The sequence below is a fragment of the Podarcis liolepis genome, assembly GCF_965112155.1.
Source record: "Podarcis liolepis genome assembly, chromosome: 16".
In the NCBI taxonomy this organism is placed as follows: Eukaryota; Metazoa; Chordata; class Lepidosauria; order Squamata; family Lacertidae; genus Podarcis; species Podarcis liolepis.
Genome location: NC_139567.1, coordinates 36,313,938 through 36,329,560, shown reverse-complemented (window position 1 = coordinate 36,329,560; position 15,623 = coordinate 36,313,938). Strand labels below are relative to the sequence as shown.

Here is a 15,623-nt window from a genome sequence, read left to right as displayed (position 1 = left end):
CTCACCTTCCTCCTTAGTTGGTGTTGCCCACTTCTAGAATGCAAGGATGGGAGCAAAGCTAGGCCTAGCAGGCTCAGGCGCCACCTCCTGTTGGTCTCTGTCATGCCGGTCTCAGTGGGCACCAGCCACCATGGCTTAGAGATGCATCTAAAAGCAGACATATTTGGAGGTCGTCTTGATGGTGACACAGAATGGAGTATGTTGAGGGGGGTGATTAAGGGCAGTGGCATGTGGCTGTGTGTTGCCTTCAGGCCCCGCATTGGAGCTTCTTGCCGGCATCTAGCCAATCTAGCCAATGTTGAGTTTCTGCTGTAATGCAACTTGGGGTCTTGGTAAGGTTAGATAGCAGCACTGCAGAATGCCCTGTACATCTTGCCACTTGGAAGTGGGCAGCCCAGATTAATGCTTGAGGCTGAAGGTCCCTACTGGAGAACAGTTCACTTGTTTGTGGGAATGGTGGATTTTTTGGTTTCTTAGCCTGTTGCTGTAATACTTAATTACCAAAACTCATTGGAGCCAATTTGTTTTCAAATGCTTGTGAAGAAGCTGCAGTGTCTCCCAGGACTCTTCAGGCTTACTATCATGTATTTCGTGTTGACTTGCCACCCCACCCTCCCCCAATGGGTAGCAACCCAATGCAGAAAACGCCTCAAGTTACCAGGGAGGGAGAAGCCACATCAATTAATTTCAAGCCGTACAAATGTAATTTGACCTAAATAAATCTAACACCCAAATGAGCAACTGTGTTAACTGTAGGCAAGTAGAGTTTTATTAACCTAATTAGTATTGACTCTTTGACAGGGCGACCTCTTTCCACTGAGCTGATTTTACCTACATTACTATCGTTGACCTTGATTTTCCACAATAGGCGATAGCAGCCTTGTTAACTAGCATTGGAAAAAAACAACAGATTTTCTGTGCTTCACACAAGTGGTTATCCCACAGTAAGCCTTTAACAGCTCTGACCTCTAAAATCATCTAGTTTTTCTTGTTTTCCTTCTGATTGACTGAAACCAAAGAAGCTTGTCATCTAGAGTGGGTGGAATTTTACTAGTTTGATCTAATTTGAAATGGGGTGGTGATGGCAGGGTTGAATTCTGAGTGCCACTCCCCATGTAGCTGTTCTGCTAATGTGGCATCTATATCCCTTTTCCTAATCAGCTAAGACTAGTTAATTCACGGGTAGGCCAAAGGGATATCTGGGTTATATGAAGAAATGGCCCCCTGGTTGGTCCTATTGATGGGTATGTTGGGGAGATCCCATTCCCATTTAGAAGCTTGCTAGGCCAGCTCATGGAGGTGGCCTATAGTTGTTTTCACATGGTTTAATTATGCCAGTTAAATACAGTGGTTCCTTGGTTTACGAACTTAATCCGTTCCAGAAGTCCATTCTTCAACCAAAGCGTTCTTAAACCAAGGTGTGCTTTCCCATAGCAGTGGGGGACTCAATTTACAAATGGAACACACTCAACAGGAAGCGAAATCTGTTCTGCTTCCAAGGCAAAGTTCACAAACCAAAACACCTACCTCCGGGTTTGCAGCGTTTTTAATCCAAGTTGTTCATAAACTAAGCTGTTCTTCAACCCAAGGTACCACTGTATCTTTTATCCTTGCTGGATCGGGACTGTAGAAATAGTCTAGATAGCAGTTTTTTGTTCTCAGCTAAATGTGGATGAAAGCACAAGAGGCCTGTAGAGTTACAAAGCATCTGTGTGTGAACAGTGGCGAGAAGATTGCCTACAGGCGAGGCTCCTAACCTGGCAGCTGTAGTCAGGCACCATGACACCCCAAGATAGATGCAGACACCCTTGCTGAGGGCTTACTCTTTTAGGGGGTGTGGGGGCAGAATGCAGATCAGTTTTCTGTGCAATTGGCACTTTGTGGTGCCCTCCCACATTACAACTGATTGAGACGACTAGGCTCAGAGAGGCGCGCTCAAATCCCGTTGGCTACGAAGCTCACTGGTGACCTTTTTAGCCACTCACCTACACTAGGGAGTGGAAGAAGCAGACAAAGCACTTCCTTCATGCAGTGCATAGTTAAAAGTATGGAACTTGCTTCTACTGGAGGGCAGTGATGGCCACCAAGCTAGGAAGCTTTGAAAGAGGATCAGACAAATTAATGGTGGAGAGAGAGGGCTGTACTCTGCTTCCACAGTCGGAGGCAGCAGTGCTGCTGAATACCAGTTGCTGGAAACTACAGAGGGCGCGAGAGCTTTTGCGCTGGATTCCCACAGGTATTTGGTTGGCCACTGTGAGAACAGGATGCTGGACCAAGTGGGCTGCTGGCCTGATCCAGCAGGCTTTTCTTAGGTTCTTAAGCATGTGTGCCTCCTTGAGGTCATTAAGCTAAGGACTGGTGGGCAGACCTTTTGGGTCTCCCTCTCACTGGTAGTCGCAGCACCCCAGAGCACCCCAGCACACCTCTGGACCCACAAATTATAGAGGTCATGTAGTCTGTAACGTAAGGAAATAACGTGGCAGAATAGCTGAGCCACAGCGTCTGGCAAGATTCTGACCATACCACCTTAGCCCCTCAGGAGACAGATACCCAAGGCTGTTGTTGGCTTTAACTATAAAATTAAGCCAAATTGTCCACTGTCTGCGAGAAAAATTGGGCAGATTGTTCTTTTTCTGCTTATGTCACAAATTTATTTGAGGGGAACCATTACTGGGAGATACTACTCAAAACAAAGCACACAAAACCTAAAGTAAAAGTTGCATTGAAATCTGTTCTTTATTCAGACACTTCCAAGGAAATTCTGTATTTTTCTCTCTCGCCCCCCACCTCCACATCTGGACCAAAGAACATTCTCTCCCCCAGGGAAGGGGGGCAGGGCTCTTGCTATGTACCTAAATTGCACTCACGTCAAGGAATAGGCAACCTTCGCTATCTGGGCCCCAGAACCATGCCAAAGTTTCGCTTTATTTTATTTTGCCCTCTGTAGCAGCAATTTCCAGCCACGCTACGATGACGTCACTCACTCACACACTCCCCTCCCACCCACCTTTCTTTGGTAGCCGTTTTTGGCAGGTTTTATAGGGCCGCAGGGACCGTAAGTTGCCCAACCCCTTGCACTGAGTCTGTAACACAAGTCCTGCCCCCCCCAACCCATCCTTTCCCAAAATACAATATTCGAGTCACATGGTAGAAACATGACCTCTCACTCTTGTGGTTTTGAGCAGGGGTGGCGGCTGACAAAATGCAATTTAGTACAAAAGGGAGAGGAGGGAGGTGGTGACCACCAGACTCTGCATTTTGAACTCAACATGATGTGTGTTTTTCTAGGCAGGGAGGGCAGAGCTAGGAAATCAGCTTTATTGTTCTTACGAACACATTCAACCTGTCGGTAATAGCAGGGACGTACAGTAGTGAGAGCTATTAAGAGTAGCTGAAGAACGTATCACCGTTTTCCCCCTTCAGGGGAGAGCAGAATATTGGGCAGAGCATCCATTGCCAGCAATGAATGCCTTCTTGGGAAACTTGTGTTCTAAAGCTGATGAGGCTTTGGGACAAAAAACCTCCACACGAACAAGACCCCCCCCCCCAATCATCTTGTTCCGTACTATATAGTATCTAATACAAATTTATTATTATTTTCACTGTGAGAAGGAAATTAGGGGGAGAGAAAAGAGCTTCAATTTAGGTTCATGATTCTTGTTTAGTACATTCACAGATAAACCTTTTAAAAACAACAACCCAAACATTGATTCAATTCAGCTCACCAATTGAACCAATTGCTTTCGAGACAGCAGTCTTCAGCTCCTCCGGTACGATTCTGGGGCGCGTAACTTGTGAGAGACGACCGAGGCGCTTTTGTTCCATGCCATTCACACAACTCTTTGAGAAGGGGGTGGGGAGAGAGGTAAAGTATAGGCACTAGGGATTTTCCATTGTATAAGTTGAAAAGGGTAGGGGGGGAATTTATACCAGACTTTAGGGATGCTTTGACATGGGAGGAGCCTAGCCTAGTTACTCAGCACTCCCTCCCTGCCCCCCAAGCCATCAATTCAGCTTTTACAGTTAACTTGGCATAGGGGGCAGTTGGATGACCAGAGCTTTAGCATCCCATGCCTTAGTTTTCTTTTTAAATACCCCCCCCCCTTTTTGGATGCTGTTTCTTATGCTGTGCTCAAGAGGGAGCAAAGCACAAGGAATTTAGGCGGACACAAAAACCACACATCATCTCCTTTCCTGGGCCATGAAACTTGCAAAAAAACAAAACCACACCCCACGTTCCCAACAAATCTAAATAGTTTGGGGGGGGGGGAAGACAAGGAAAGAATAAAAAGAGGAACCCTAAAAGGAATCCAATGGCTGTCTCCTAAATGTAGACCAAAAAAAAGTTCTATGCCATCTCCTCAAAACAGTTTCCTCTGCAGTACCAACTCTGCTCAGGCCTTAAAGATAAAACATTGAGATAAAAAATATGGCTGAATTTATATTTAATATATAATATTTATAGTGTCACGATCACCTAAACAGTGCAGCAGCAGGCTGAGCCTCAAAAGTTGGAAGAAAAAGAACTTTTTTTGGGGGGGGGGTTGGGGAGGAAGAACCACCAGGCCCGGGAGGTGGGGAAGGTTCCTTTTCTGCAAAGTTATAGATGTCCTTTAAAAGTCAACAGAAAAAATGACCTGAGAAATGTTATTATACCTCACTTGGAATTAAATCTCTTATGTACACGGTAAAAATGGATTGAAACGTACACGCACACACGCATGCCCCCTTTCCACCCTCCCCACAGCATCCCTGCATTCTCCCGCCCCAGTTAGACTCTCCGGGCACCGCCCCGTTTCGGGTGCCCAGTGCCCGCCTTGACAGGTAGGGTTCATTTCTCAAAATTTAGTTCTTTGCATTGTGTATTCATTGTACCAGTGCAAATTAAAAAATAAAAACAACAACAACACAAAAACACATTGCCGAGGAGAAGCTGCCCCGAGGAGAGGCTGAGCAACCCCCTAAACCCCAACCCGGGACAGATTCAAACATCCAGAGCCTTCTCCCGACGCAGACCCCCAAGCTAGGGAGCCGTGGCTGCAGGCGGGCTTGCTTCGGATTCGCTCTCTTCTGTGGGTTTTTCTTCCGACTCCAACTCTTCGCTGCCCTTGAGGACCTCCTGAAGTTGCTGGCGCCGCTGCACTTCGGCTTTAAGGTTCTCCAAGTCTTTTTGGCTGCGGAGGGAGAAGGGGGAAAGGCTGGGCAATCCCTGGCAGAGCAAATTCAGAGGAATGGCGCGCAGAGCGGGGCGCTCGGGACGGAAGACAAGAGGTAGCTCATCTCCCTAGCTGTTGCCGCAACAGAAAGACCTGACCTGTGTTTATGCATCTCTCCTATCCAAGCTACGTACAAGCAGGCAAGGACTCCGCCTGCGATTAACCTGCTTCTGCTCCTCCCACTTCAATCCTCTCCTGGGTCATGGGAGACAGAAGAGGGGTCAGCAAACTTTTTCAGCAGAGGGCCAGTCCACTGTCCCTCAGACCTTGTGGGCGGCCGGACTATATTTTGAAAAAATAAATAAAAATGAACGAATTCCTATGCCCCACAAATAACCCAGAGATGCATTTTAAATAAAAGCACACAGTCATCTCACGTAAAAACACGCTGATTCCCAGACCATCCGCGGGCCAGATTTAGAAGGCAACTGGGCCAGATCCGGCCCGGGCCTTACTTTGCCTACCCATGCCCTTGACTCTCCACCAGCCTGAGCTCTCTGTCCCCCTTCTCCTGCCTCTGACTTTCACCTGGCTGTTACAAGCTCCCCCAGTTCACCTACCCCTTCTTCCAAGTCAGTCTCCGACCCCCACTCCTTGGTGTCCAGCCATTCCTTGATAATCTTATACCGAAAGATAGCTCCTAGCTTTTTTCGAAAGGTAGTTTTGGCAATGCAGATTTGGCCCAGGTGCTTTCTGAAGCAGGGGTATGGAACTGCAGGCTAGGGCCCCCCCACCCAGCTTCTCTAGAGACTCCCCCTTGGCCACACCCCCTTCTTCCAAGTCACACCCCTCACCAGCCTTGCATCTCAAGTGCTTTTGTCCTGGCTGAAATGTATCCTTGAACTCTGATAATGATTCAGAATGGAGGGTCGTGTGTGTGTGCTAGCCTACAGTACAATGTTAAAATGTACATCAGTTGCTCCGCCCATTTTTGGCCCTGGCCCCGCCCACCCCTGCCATGTGTCCAGCAGGGAATCTGTCCCTTGGGATGAAATCCTTTCCCCCTCCCCTGCTCTAGAGGAACAGATAAAGGCAGGAGAGACTTAATAACCCAGCGAAGGAACTCCCATCACTGTAGAGCAGATGAAGAGTTTGCTATGCACTTTAAAGTTAGGTGTGGATGAATAGTTGGTTCTCCAACTACTCATCTACAGCTCTCCTAATCACTGGCCGATGCTTGCTGGAGCTGATGGGAGTTGTAGTTCAGCAACCTCTGGAGGGCCAGCGAAGTGACCAAAGAAGGGGCCTGTAATCACCAACCAACCTACACCTAAGCTTCAAAATTCTGCTGAGCCCCCCCCCCCCCCGGCCCATTGAAAACAATGGAGGCGACACCCAGTGCCATTCATACACCTGGAGTGGTAGAGAGAAAGACAGTCGGATACACAAAGTCTGGGGTCTCTTACCTTAGTGGAATGAAGAGAATCCCATTGATTATGTTCAGCTGCTCCAGGACGCTGGCCATACTGGGAGCTGTGAACTAAACGAAACAAGAGATTAGCTTATTAACCAACAAAATAAAAGCAACACATGGGGCTAAGAAACCAACGCACAGCTCTAAGCAGCAAACAAAAATGCCGGGCTGCCAAAATGGGACCGTGGATCCTAGAGGCAGCCAACGCTCTTCCCCTGTATAAAGGGAGGTGGTGATTTGGGTAGCGAGCAGAACACAGGGTTTCTGACGCAAACAGGACTTGGTGACTGGACCACTGGGAAGGGCTCCCAGCAATGAGGATACGAAGACTGGCTCAGGACCGCAATACCTCAAAGGATCGGCTCTCCCCCTATGAACCAGCCTGGACCCTGCATCTGAGGCCCTTCTTCGTGCGCCTTCTCCATGAGAAATCCGGAGGGCAGCAACACAAGAACAGGACTTTTCTGCGGTGGCTCCTCATATGTAGAATGATCTCTCCAGGGAGGCGTGTCCGGCACTTTCATTACATATCTTTTGGCACTAGGCAGAAGCATTTCTTTTCTCCTTGGTCTTCAGCTAATTAAACTATGGCCTTTTACACTGGGGCGGGGGGAGGCATAATTTTTGTTACTATAGTAACAACATTTTTAAAAAAACATGCCTGGAATGGTATCTGGGAGCCAGGTGTACACCACACCTTGGGTTCCAGGTTGGAAGAAAGACAGGAAATAAATGCAAGTAAATAAAATGTATGCACTTCTCCACCCTTCTGAGCCTGATTCCTAAGAACAGGAACCCTTTAGGTAAGGTTAGGCTTAGAAGGGAGTTGTTTCCTGGCAGTTCAGTTGAGTGGGGAGGGAACAGGTCACCAAAGGATCATTATGCTGACTTCAGTTGCTTCGTATCTGCACTACAATGAATTAAGCCTAGACTTTATCTGCCATTTTTATCTTGCCTAGAGCCCTCAGTGCTTCACACACACACGATCAACAGTGTGGCTTTGACCCAGACCCAAGTTCAGGTCCCTGTCCAGCTGCGAAGTGGTCAGGCTGATCTTCAACAATCAGCTGCTCAACCCCCACAGCTCAAGGATATTGCAAAGACAAGCAATGCCAAGCTATGAGACAGGAAAACACCACGGCTGAGCTCTTGTGACGAGATGGGAGTAAAAATCCCCGAGTAGTGGTGCAGTAGAGTAAACTGAACAGCACTCTGGGACATTGAAATGTACTACGCATTGCTGCTTAATTCCTCAGACAAGGGAAATCAAGAGGTACATCTTACTGCCAAAGCCAATCTAGGCAGCTACCGCAGGGCAACTCACTTTCAAGGGCATAATGTTGGCGCTGGATCCATTCTTGTAGATCTCATTCATTGTGCGTTGCAGGGCCACAGCCTGCTGAGTCAGATATTTCAAGTACTCCGAGCTTTCTTTGGTCTTATCGTGATGCTCACCAAGCTAGCCAAAAACACACACAGATATTTATTAATACTTTTATATATATATATATATTAAACAAATGTACATACATACTGGAAACAGAAGGCGTTCAATGTATTAAAGCAAAGCAAGGGACCTTTACCTGGTTTTTGTAGATCGTGTAGCCTTCCTTCTCGTGCTGCAGAGCCGACCGGAACTCAGCTTTGCTCTCGTACACTCGGGCGACCAAGTGGTGACTGCAGAGAGGATGCAAAGGGAAGACGGCAGAATGATGTTTCTGCGCATGGTTGGAAAGCGATCGCGACGTGGGTGAGAATTCGGTTGCAGAAGCAAGTCTGGCAGATGCCTGCCCACCAACTTAACACTAAACAGTGTTTTTCAGTACTTTCATATAACGTTTGATCAATTGCATTTCCGTGGCTGGCAGGTCACGATATACACATTTGCATATAATGCATATATTTTAGCTGCGAAAGCCCCTCCCTCCCCACTGGGCAAACAACAGGATTGGGCGTTTCACCTGAGTGCAACTTTCAGAGACTTGGCGCCGTGGTACTTGGAGTTGATGAGCAGCGCGTTCTCCAGAAACCGCAGGGAGAGATCGTACTCCATCACTCCATGGAGGACCAAGCCAATGTTGTTCTAGGGGCAGAAGAAATGTTCCAGTGAGGCAGCACCAAAAGTAGACCTTTAGTGCTAGAGCTGGCCTTCTCACAAACAAAAGAACCCCTAAGGAGCCCACCCCCCTAATCCACCCTCATGGCACATACTGGACACACAGTGATCAGAGATTTTTATGCAAAAGAAGAACTTCCGCTTGTCAGAAACGCTGCATAAAAATGAACGATCATCATAATCCTTACAATGCTTTATATACAATATTTTAAATCAAATCTGAAAACAAGGGACACAGGAAGATAGCAGTCTCTCCCGTCCCCCACAATCCGTTGCAGTTACTTTTGGTTATTGAGGTAATTTCTAAAAAAGGTTTATACAGCACAGAATCAAGTCTGCTGAACCACAGAACTAGAAGCCCACAAGGGCAAAGGAAACTTGTGTTCCAAATTAGAAACGCAAAAGGCAGAGGTTTTTCAAGACGCTGCATCTCATTGGAAAAAGTCGAGTTCCGCCTGCAGAAACCGCACAGGCTCTTTAGCTGGGGCTCCAGAGACCCTGGCCGGCCAACAGCTAAACTTACATCCAAGAGTGCCATTTCTGGGTGATCTTCGCCAAACACCAACAGCATGAGGTAGCGTGCGCGGTATAGCAAGTTGAGCGCTGTAGACAGCTGGCTGTTTGCAAAGCAGTACAAAGCAAGGTGCATCTAAAAGAGGCGTAATGAACAGATGAACAATTTAGACACACTAATCATCATCATCATCATCATCATCTCAACAAGAAACAAAACGGTTAAAAGTCAGAATCATCCCTCCTTGCTGTCCTCCCCGCCCCCCCCCCGGAGAATATTCCTTCTGTTTCCAAAATTTGGACTGTGATGCCTTTTAGTTCCATAGTCCTAATTGGCATCATTCATGGTAATAGCAGCTGGAGGGGGATGGGAGTTTGGAGAAATACACGTCTTCAGGATTTGGGGGTGGGTGAAAGGAACTCAAAGATAACCTGGTGAGGATAGCGTGTGTTCAGTGACTATGGAATACTGCTAGGATGAAGATGATAAAATTTGCTTGCCACTGGGGATGGAACAGGCTGCATCCTGAGCAGCAGGACTTTGCGCTGCAATGTTTTGTTGCAGAACCCAGCTGTCTCCACCAAGGGAAGAACACACAATCCAAGGCTGCACCTGCACCTTATATTTAAAGGACTCTTATGCCACTTTAAACAGTCAGGCCTTCCCCCCGCAAATAATCCTGGGATCTACAGGTTGTTATGGGTGCCTGGAGTTGTTGGGGGCACCCTGATCCCCATCACAGAGCTACAATTCCCAGAAAGGTTTAACCAACAACTAGGGAGCTCAGAATTGTAGCTCTATGAGAGGAACAGGAGTCTCCCAGCAATGCTCGGCACCCCTTAATAAACTACAGTTCCCTGGATTCTTTGGGGAAAGCCACGACTGTTAAAATGCTATAACAATGCTTATTTTAGTGCATGGTGCAGATGTAGCCCAACTTCTGGGGGGGGGGGGAGAAGAGAAACTCAGAACTCTGGCACCAACCCCCAAAAGACTGTTGCTTGTAGGCAACAGATCTCAATGGTAGAAAAGTGGGCTGGTTTTCTTTGGGGGGGGGGGAGGGAGACTTCAAATGCAATTGGTAAGGGGAATTGGAATGTTCCGATTTCAAGATCTCCCCGCATTGAGAAAACACAAAAGCTAGCACCTCAGGGAAAAGGGTTCTGACTTCTCCTTGATATGCTAGTTTTCTGTGGGCAAGGGGGTGTTTGCATGACGCTTCCTCCTTGCCTCCTCAGCTGCCTGCTGCAGAATCCCTTCAACCCCCCCCCCCGCTGTCTGCTACTTACATATTCCTGAATTGTGTTGGGGTGCTCTATCCCAAGGACTCTCTCGCTCATGAGCACTGCTTTCTGCTGGTTACTTAAGGCCTGGAACGAAAGGAAGAAGACAGAGTTGAAAAGCCAGGAAAACGTAAAACCTCCTCCGCCTCTCACAAAAAACCCCAGTTACAGATGGGTAGCCGTGTTGGTCTGCCATAGTCAAAATAAAAAAATTCCTTCCTGTAGCACCTTAAAGACCAACTAAGTTAGTTCTTGGTATAAGCTTTCGTGTGCATGCACACTTCTTCAGATACACTGAAACAGAAGTTGCCAGATCCTTCTATATATTGAGAAGGTGGGGAGGGGTATTACTCAGAAGGGTGGTGGGAATGGGAGATTGGCAGATAGCTGAGATGAGCCTGTTGACGACTCTTAACGACTGTAATAGGTCTTACAGGAAAAGGCAACAGGCTCATCTCAGCTATCTGCCAATCTCCCATTCCCACCACCCTTCTGAGTAATACCCCTCCCCACCTTCTCACTATATAGAAGGGTCTGGCAACTTCTGTTTCAGTGTATCTGAAGAAGTGTGCATGCACACAAAAGCTTATACCAAGAACTAACTTAGTTGGTCTTTAAGGTGCTACAGGAAGGAATTTTTTTATTAAAAAACACCCAGGAGATTTTCGGGTTTGGGCTTCATAAAACCAGTTGTTCTTTCTTGCTTTCTCAGAACGCTTAAACTATAGTTCCCAGGATTCTTTGGGAAGGAGTGTCAGCCTATAACCCAATGGTGTCATCCAACGAAGATAACTGGTGGGGGAGATTCGGGAGAGAAAAAGGAAGTACTTCTTCACACCATGTTTTAGCTAAACATGCGGAACTCATTGCCACAAGATGTGGGCGAGTTCCTTCCACCAATTTGTCTAAACCCATCAAGGGATAAAAGTCATGATACTTCTACGGTTAGCCCTCAAGGTTTCAGAGGCAGGTGTCTTCTAAATGCCAGTGGCTGGGGAGTCAGAAGGGATCTGTTGGTTCTCCTGCCCTGATTGTGGGCTTCCCAGAGGCACCTGATTGGCCACTGTGGGAAACAGGATGCCGGACTAAAGAGGCCTTCCTTCGGTCCAACCCAGCAGGCCTCCTCCCTACGTAAGACAGAAGATTTGGGAGCAGCGAGAGGCCAGGGCTCCCTGTACCTCTGAGTAGTCTCCCATGATGTAGTTCAGGCGAGACAAGAGACGAAGGCAGGCGCAGATTTCCATGTGCATGGCGCCATACACGTTGTTGAACAGGTTTAAGGCCTCGCTGATCAGCTCGCAGCCCTCCTTCAAGAAACCTGAAATGCGCAAAGAAAAAGCACTCTTGAGATTGCAGGTGATGCTTAACTATAAGCAGTTGTTGTCACCCGTCTGTCTCGAGAGACAACAGAGTGCATCTCTGGAGGTGAAGTCAAAACCGCTGCATTAGCAGCGCTAAAGTGACCAAGCCTGGGCAGTGCATATGGAGGCCCAAATGACAAGACCCTCCTCTCGGCCTCACTGATGTGATCCAAAGGAAAGCAGAGGACCAGCTTGGCTGCAGGAGTTGCAGGAAGAAGGCATGCAACACGCCATCCAACCATCTTAGAGACTCACTCCAGATTTGTGTAGGGCTTACCCCTTAGCTTTTTCTTCTGGATGTGGAGGATGTAAGCAGTGGAGGCTGGTTTTATCAGTGCAAATGGGGCACTGGCCCCACCGCCTCTCAATCTGCCCCCACCTTGCTGCTTCCAACCAGTTGGGGAGGGGAGACGTCTCCTTATATGTCTCCATATTGCCCACTTGTAGAACTCAGCAGGGAGGACGAAAAGGAGAACGTTGCTGGATAGCTCAGTTGGTAGAGCACGAGACGCTTCAAGCCCCACATTGGGCAAGCAATTTCTGCATTGTAGGGAGTTGGACTAGAAGACCGTTGCAGCCCCTTCAGTGTCTGCAATTCTACGGATTACGTGGCCATGTCTGCCGCTGGATCTGGCGCCACCTAGTGTTGGGCTCCCTGCATTCTGCCCTACCCTACCCCAATGACTGTGCCGTACGTACGTGTTGCAAAGTAAGTGCCTATCTCCCTGCCACATGCCTTGCACAGAGATCTGGGTAAACTTTCGTTTTATTTTATTATTTTTTTAAACTTCTCAGGGAGTCAGGATCCGGCATATAAGAGCCCCTGGGCTGCCAAGGTTAAACCCCACCCCCAGGACCTATCCACCTCGGTTTGAAGCCGAATTCACAGCCAGTAGTACATTGCAAGTCATACCTTGCTGCACTTTCGCCTGGCCGCTTTGGAAGAAATGGAAGGCGTCCGAGGCTTTGGGGTTGACGTGCTTCACAACCGGGAAGATGTTGAGGATGTCCTCTTCTGTGAACGTTGGCTTGTGGCGGTTATCAAAGTTGTATTCTTTCAGAAGGATCTGAAACACAAACACACACAAATGCTTCCATACCTTTCCTAAGAGAAAAGGAAAAGCCAGTTGTTAAGTACCACTCTACGTTGCCTCGGTCCAACCCCAATTGGGAGTCCTGCGTCCGGGTTCTGGGCGCCACAGTTTAAGGCGGCTATCGACAAGCAGTGTTCTCAATGAGGGCTGATCCTAAGCGTTGCTGTTGCTTGCTTCCATAAAAAAAACTTTTTTGAAGCTTTTCTACAATGCAATACAAAGCAACTTATCTAACTAAACTTTCCAGAGATGGAAAGAAGATAAAAGTCTCTACTAGAGGAGAATGGAAGATTAAGTTGATGGATTATGCCGAAAAGGCAAAAATGGCCGGAAGAATCAGAAATCAGGAAGACCAAAATTTTAATAAGGAATGGGGAATTTTTTACAATTTATCTTAAAAACCATTGTAAACTGCTAAAATCGTTAGTAGGACTGGAGTAACACTTGCAGTTTAATGGTGAATTTTGGACATTATGGAGAGATAACAAATTTGGATTATTATAAAAGATGCAGCAGGAAATGATTAAGAATAGGACCCACAAAGGGGAGGAGGGAAGTCCAGGAGATTCTTTGGAATCTTGTTTTTATGTTGTATGCTGGATATGTGCAGTGCTTTTTCTTTCCCTTTTAAAAACATGTTTAGGGGTACTCTCATTTTGACTCAAGAAAATGACCATTTTATAGTTCAAATCGGGAAAAATAAATACAGTAAATGGACAAAAGTACAAAGATTCACAAAACATTTAGGGGTATGCGTACCCCTGCACCCCCCCATAAAAAGCACTATATAATATTATCTAAGAAAAAACAAAAGAGAAAAGAAAATGCAAACTCCTCTCTCAAAAAATAGATTTTAATACCCTCCAATGATAATAGGGACATTTTCATCAGAGGAACTATGCAGAGTATGCTGCCCCTTCGGCATCTGTGTTTCTGCTGCTACCCCCACCCAGGATTTCTCACCCCCCCAAAAAAACCCCCTGACCCTCATTGACTGCTCTTTGAGTTCTGAGCTGCTCTGCAGCTGTGGGGTGGTGATGGCTCCTTGACCATAGCTAAGGAGGAGGCCTAGGTCTGCGCGTAATAGTGAGCCATGGTTAATGGTGACCAAACGAGGCTTGTAACAAGAAAGCCTAGTCAACTATCTCATTTTAACCATGATTTATAAACCATAGTTAAGCTGCAGGGGCTGGGTTCACGAGACCAGCTACCGTTAACTAAAACCATGGTTTATAAACCATGGCTCAGAGCAGATGTGGGGAATATTCTGGCCCTCCAGTTGTTGCTGACCTACAATTCCCAACATCCCTGGCCACTGGCCATCCTTGCTGGGGAGGAGTTGGAGTTCAGCCAACATCTGAAGGGCCAAAGGTTCCCCACGAGTTACAGATGAACCAGGCATCGTGGGCAGCTCAATTGGGAGCCATCCTCTTAGTCACAGTCTTAAATTATACATGACTAAGCCATTTCTCACCTTCTCACCCCTTGCCTTTTCCTGTAAGACCTATTACAGTCGTTAAGAGTCGTCAACAGGCTCATCTCAGCTATCTGCCAATCTCCCATTCCCACCACCCTTCTGAGTAATACCCCTCCCCACCTTCTCACTATATAGAAGGATCTGGCAACTTCTGTTTCAGTGTATCGGAAGAAGTGTGCATGCACACGAAAGCTCATACCAAGAACTAACTTAGTTGGTCTTTAAGGTGCTACTGGAAGGAATTTTTTTATTTTCACAGTCTTAAACTAAGAGTGTAGGTGGAGATTGCAGAATTAATTGGATTAGGCTCTACCAGGTGGTGTGTGGGTTTCAGGCCGCACCTATGACTGCTGAAGAACAGCAGCAAAATAATGGTTAAAATGCAGCAGTTACTGTACTTTTCTCCTGCCTCAAGCGAAAGTTCCTTCTTAGGGAGATTACTGAAGGGGATGCATGACAGTTTCCATCAGCAAAGCTAGAAATTAATCTCAGGTGGCATTGCATAACCTAGTGGCTGGCAGAACGCAATGCGTTCCTCCTGTTCGCTAGAAGAGCTCAGTAACTAAGAATGAGCGATTCCTCCCTCTTCCCTCCCAGTTCCTTTTCCTTTCGTGCTGTCACCCTTAAGATTTTGAGAGCTTAAGGCCTGGGGCTGTTTTACTGCTGATATTTGCAAACTTGCTTTGGGAGCCTTTTCCAGCTAAAGCAGTGTTTCTCAAACTTGGGTCTTCCGCTGTTGTTGTAACTACAACTCCCATCATCTCTGACCACTGGTCCTGAGAGTTAGGGATGATGGGAGTTGTAGTCCAACCACAGCTGAAGACCCAAGTTTGAGAAACTGAGCTAAAGAGCAGGATAAAAATGCCTTTTAAAAATAGTCTATGTTCTTCCAAGTTGTGTTCGGAGGGGTAAGTGAGGGGGAAGAACTTGGAGGTTGTGTACGTTGTTCCCCACCTGGATTCCAGTTTTGAGGGAGATCTCACGTAGCAGGGTGACCTTCTGTAGACTGTATACTTCCACTGCTTGGTCAACACTCTCACTGCAAAAAAGGAGAAGGGGGAGTCAAAAGGAAGCAACACACCAGAGGGAGCCACATTTTCAAACTAGGACTTCACAGGGGAGACATTCCCAGATTTACCTGGGCATGT

At 47.1% G+C, this 15,623-nt stretch overlaps 1 protein-coding gene across 3 annotated transcripts in view; it reads right to left on the bottom strand.

Annotated features, from left to right (window-relative positions):
* Positions 1-2,717: 2,717 nt before the first annotated feature.
* CLUH (clustered mitochondria homolog) overlaps positions 2,718-15,623 on the bottom strand; it is a 76,204-nt gene continuing 63,298 nt past the window's right edge. For all 3 annotated transcript variants that reach the window (XM_083479520.1, XM_083479519.1, XM_083479521.1), the window contains exons 17-26: positions 15,430-15,514; positions 12,818-12,971; positions 11,722-11,861; positions 10,550-10,630; positions 9,270-9,395; positions 8,592-8,713; positions 8,214-8,307; positions 7,955-8,089; positions 6,623-6,696; positions 2,718-5,174 (exon numbers count right to left, since the gene is read on the bottom strand). In XM_083479520.1, coding sequence (XP_083335646.1) covers positions 5,024-5,174; positions 6,623-6,696; positions 7,955-8,089; positions 8,214-8,307; positions 8,592-8,713; positions 9,270-9,395; positions 10,550-10,630; positions 11,722-11,861; positions 12,818-12,971; positions 15,430-15,514 — 1,162 coding nt within the window. In that variant the 3' untranslated portion in view covers positions 2,718-5,023. The remainder of the gene's footprint in view (positions 5,175-6,622; positions 6,697-7,954; positions 8,090-8,213; positions 8,308-8,591; positions 8,714-9,269; positions 9,396-10,549; positions 10,631-11,721; positions 11,862-12,817; positions 12,972-15,429; positions 15,515-15,623) is intronic.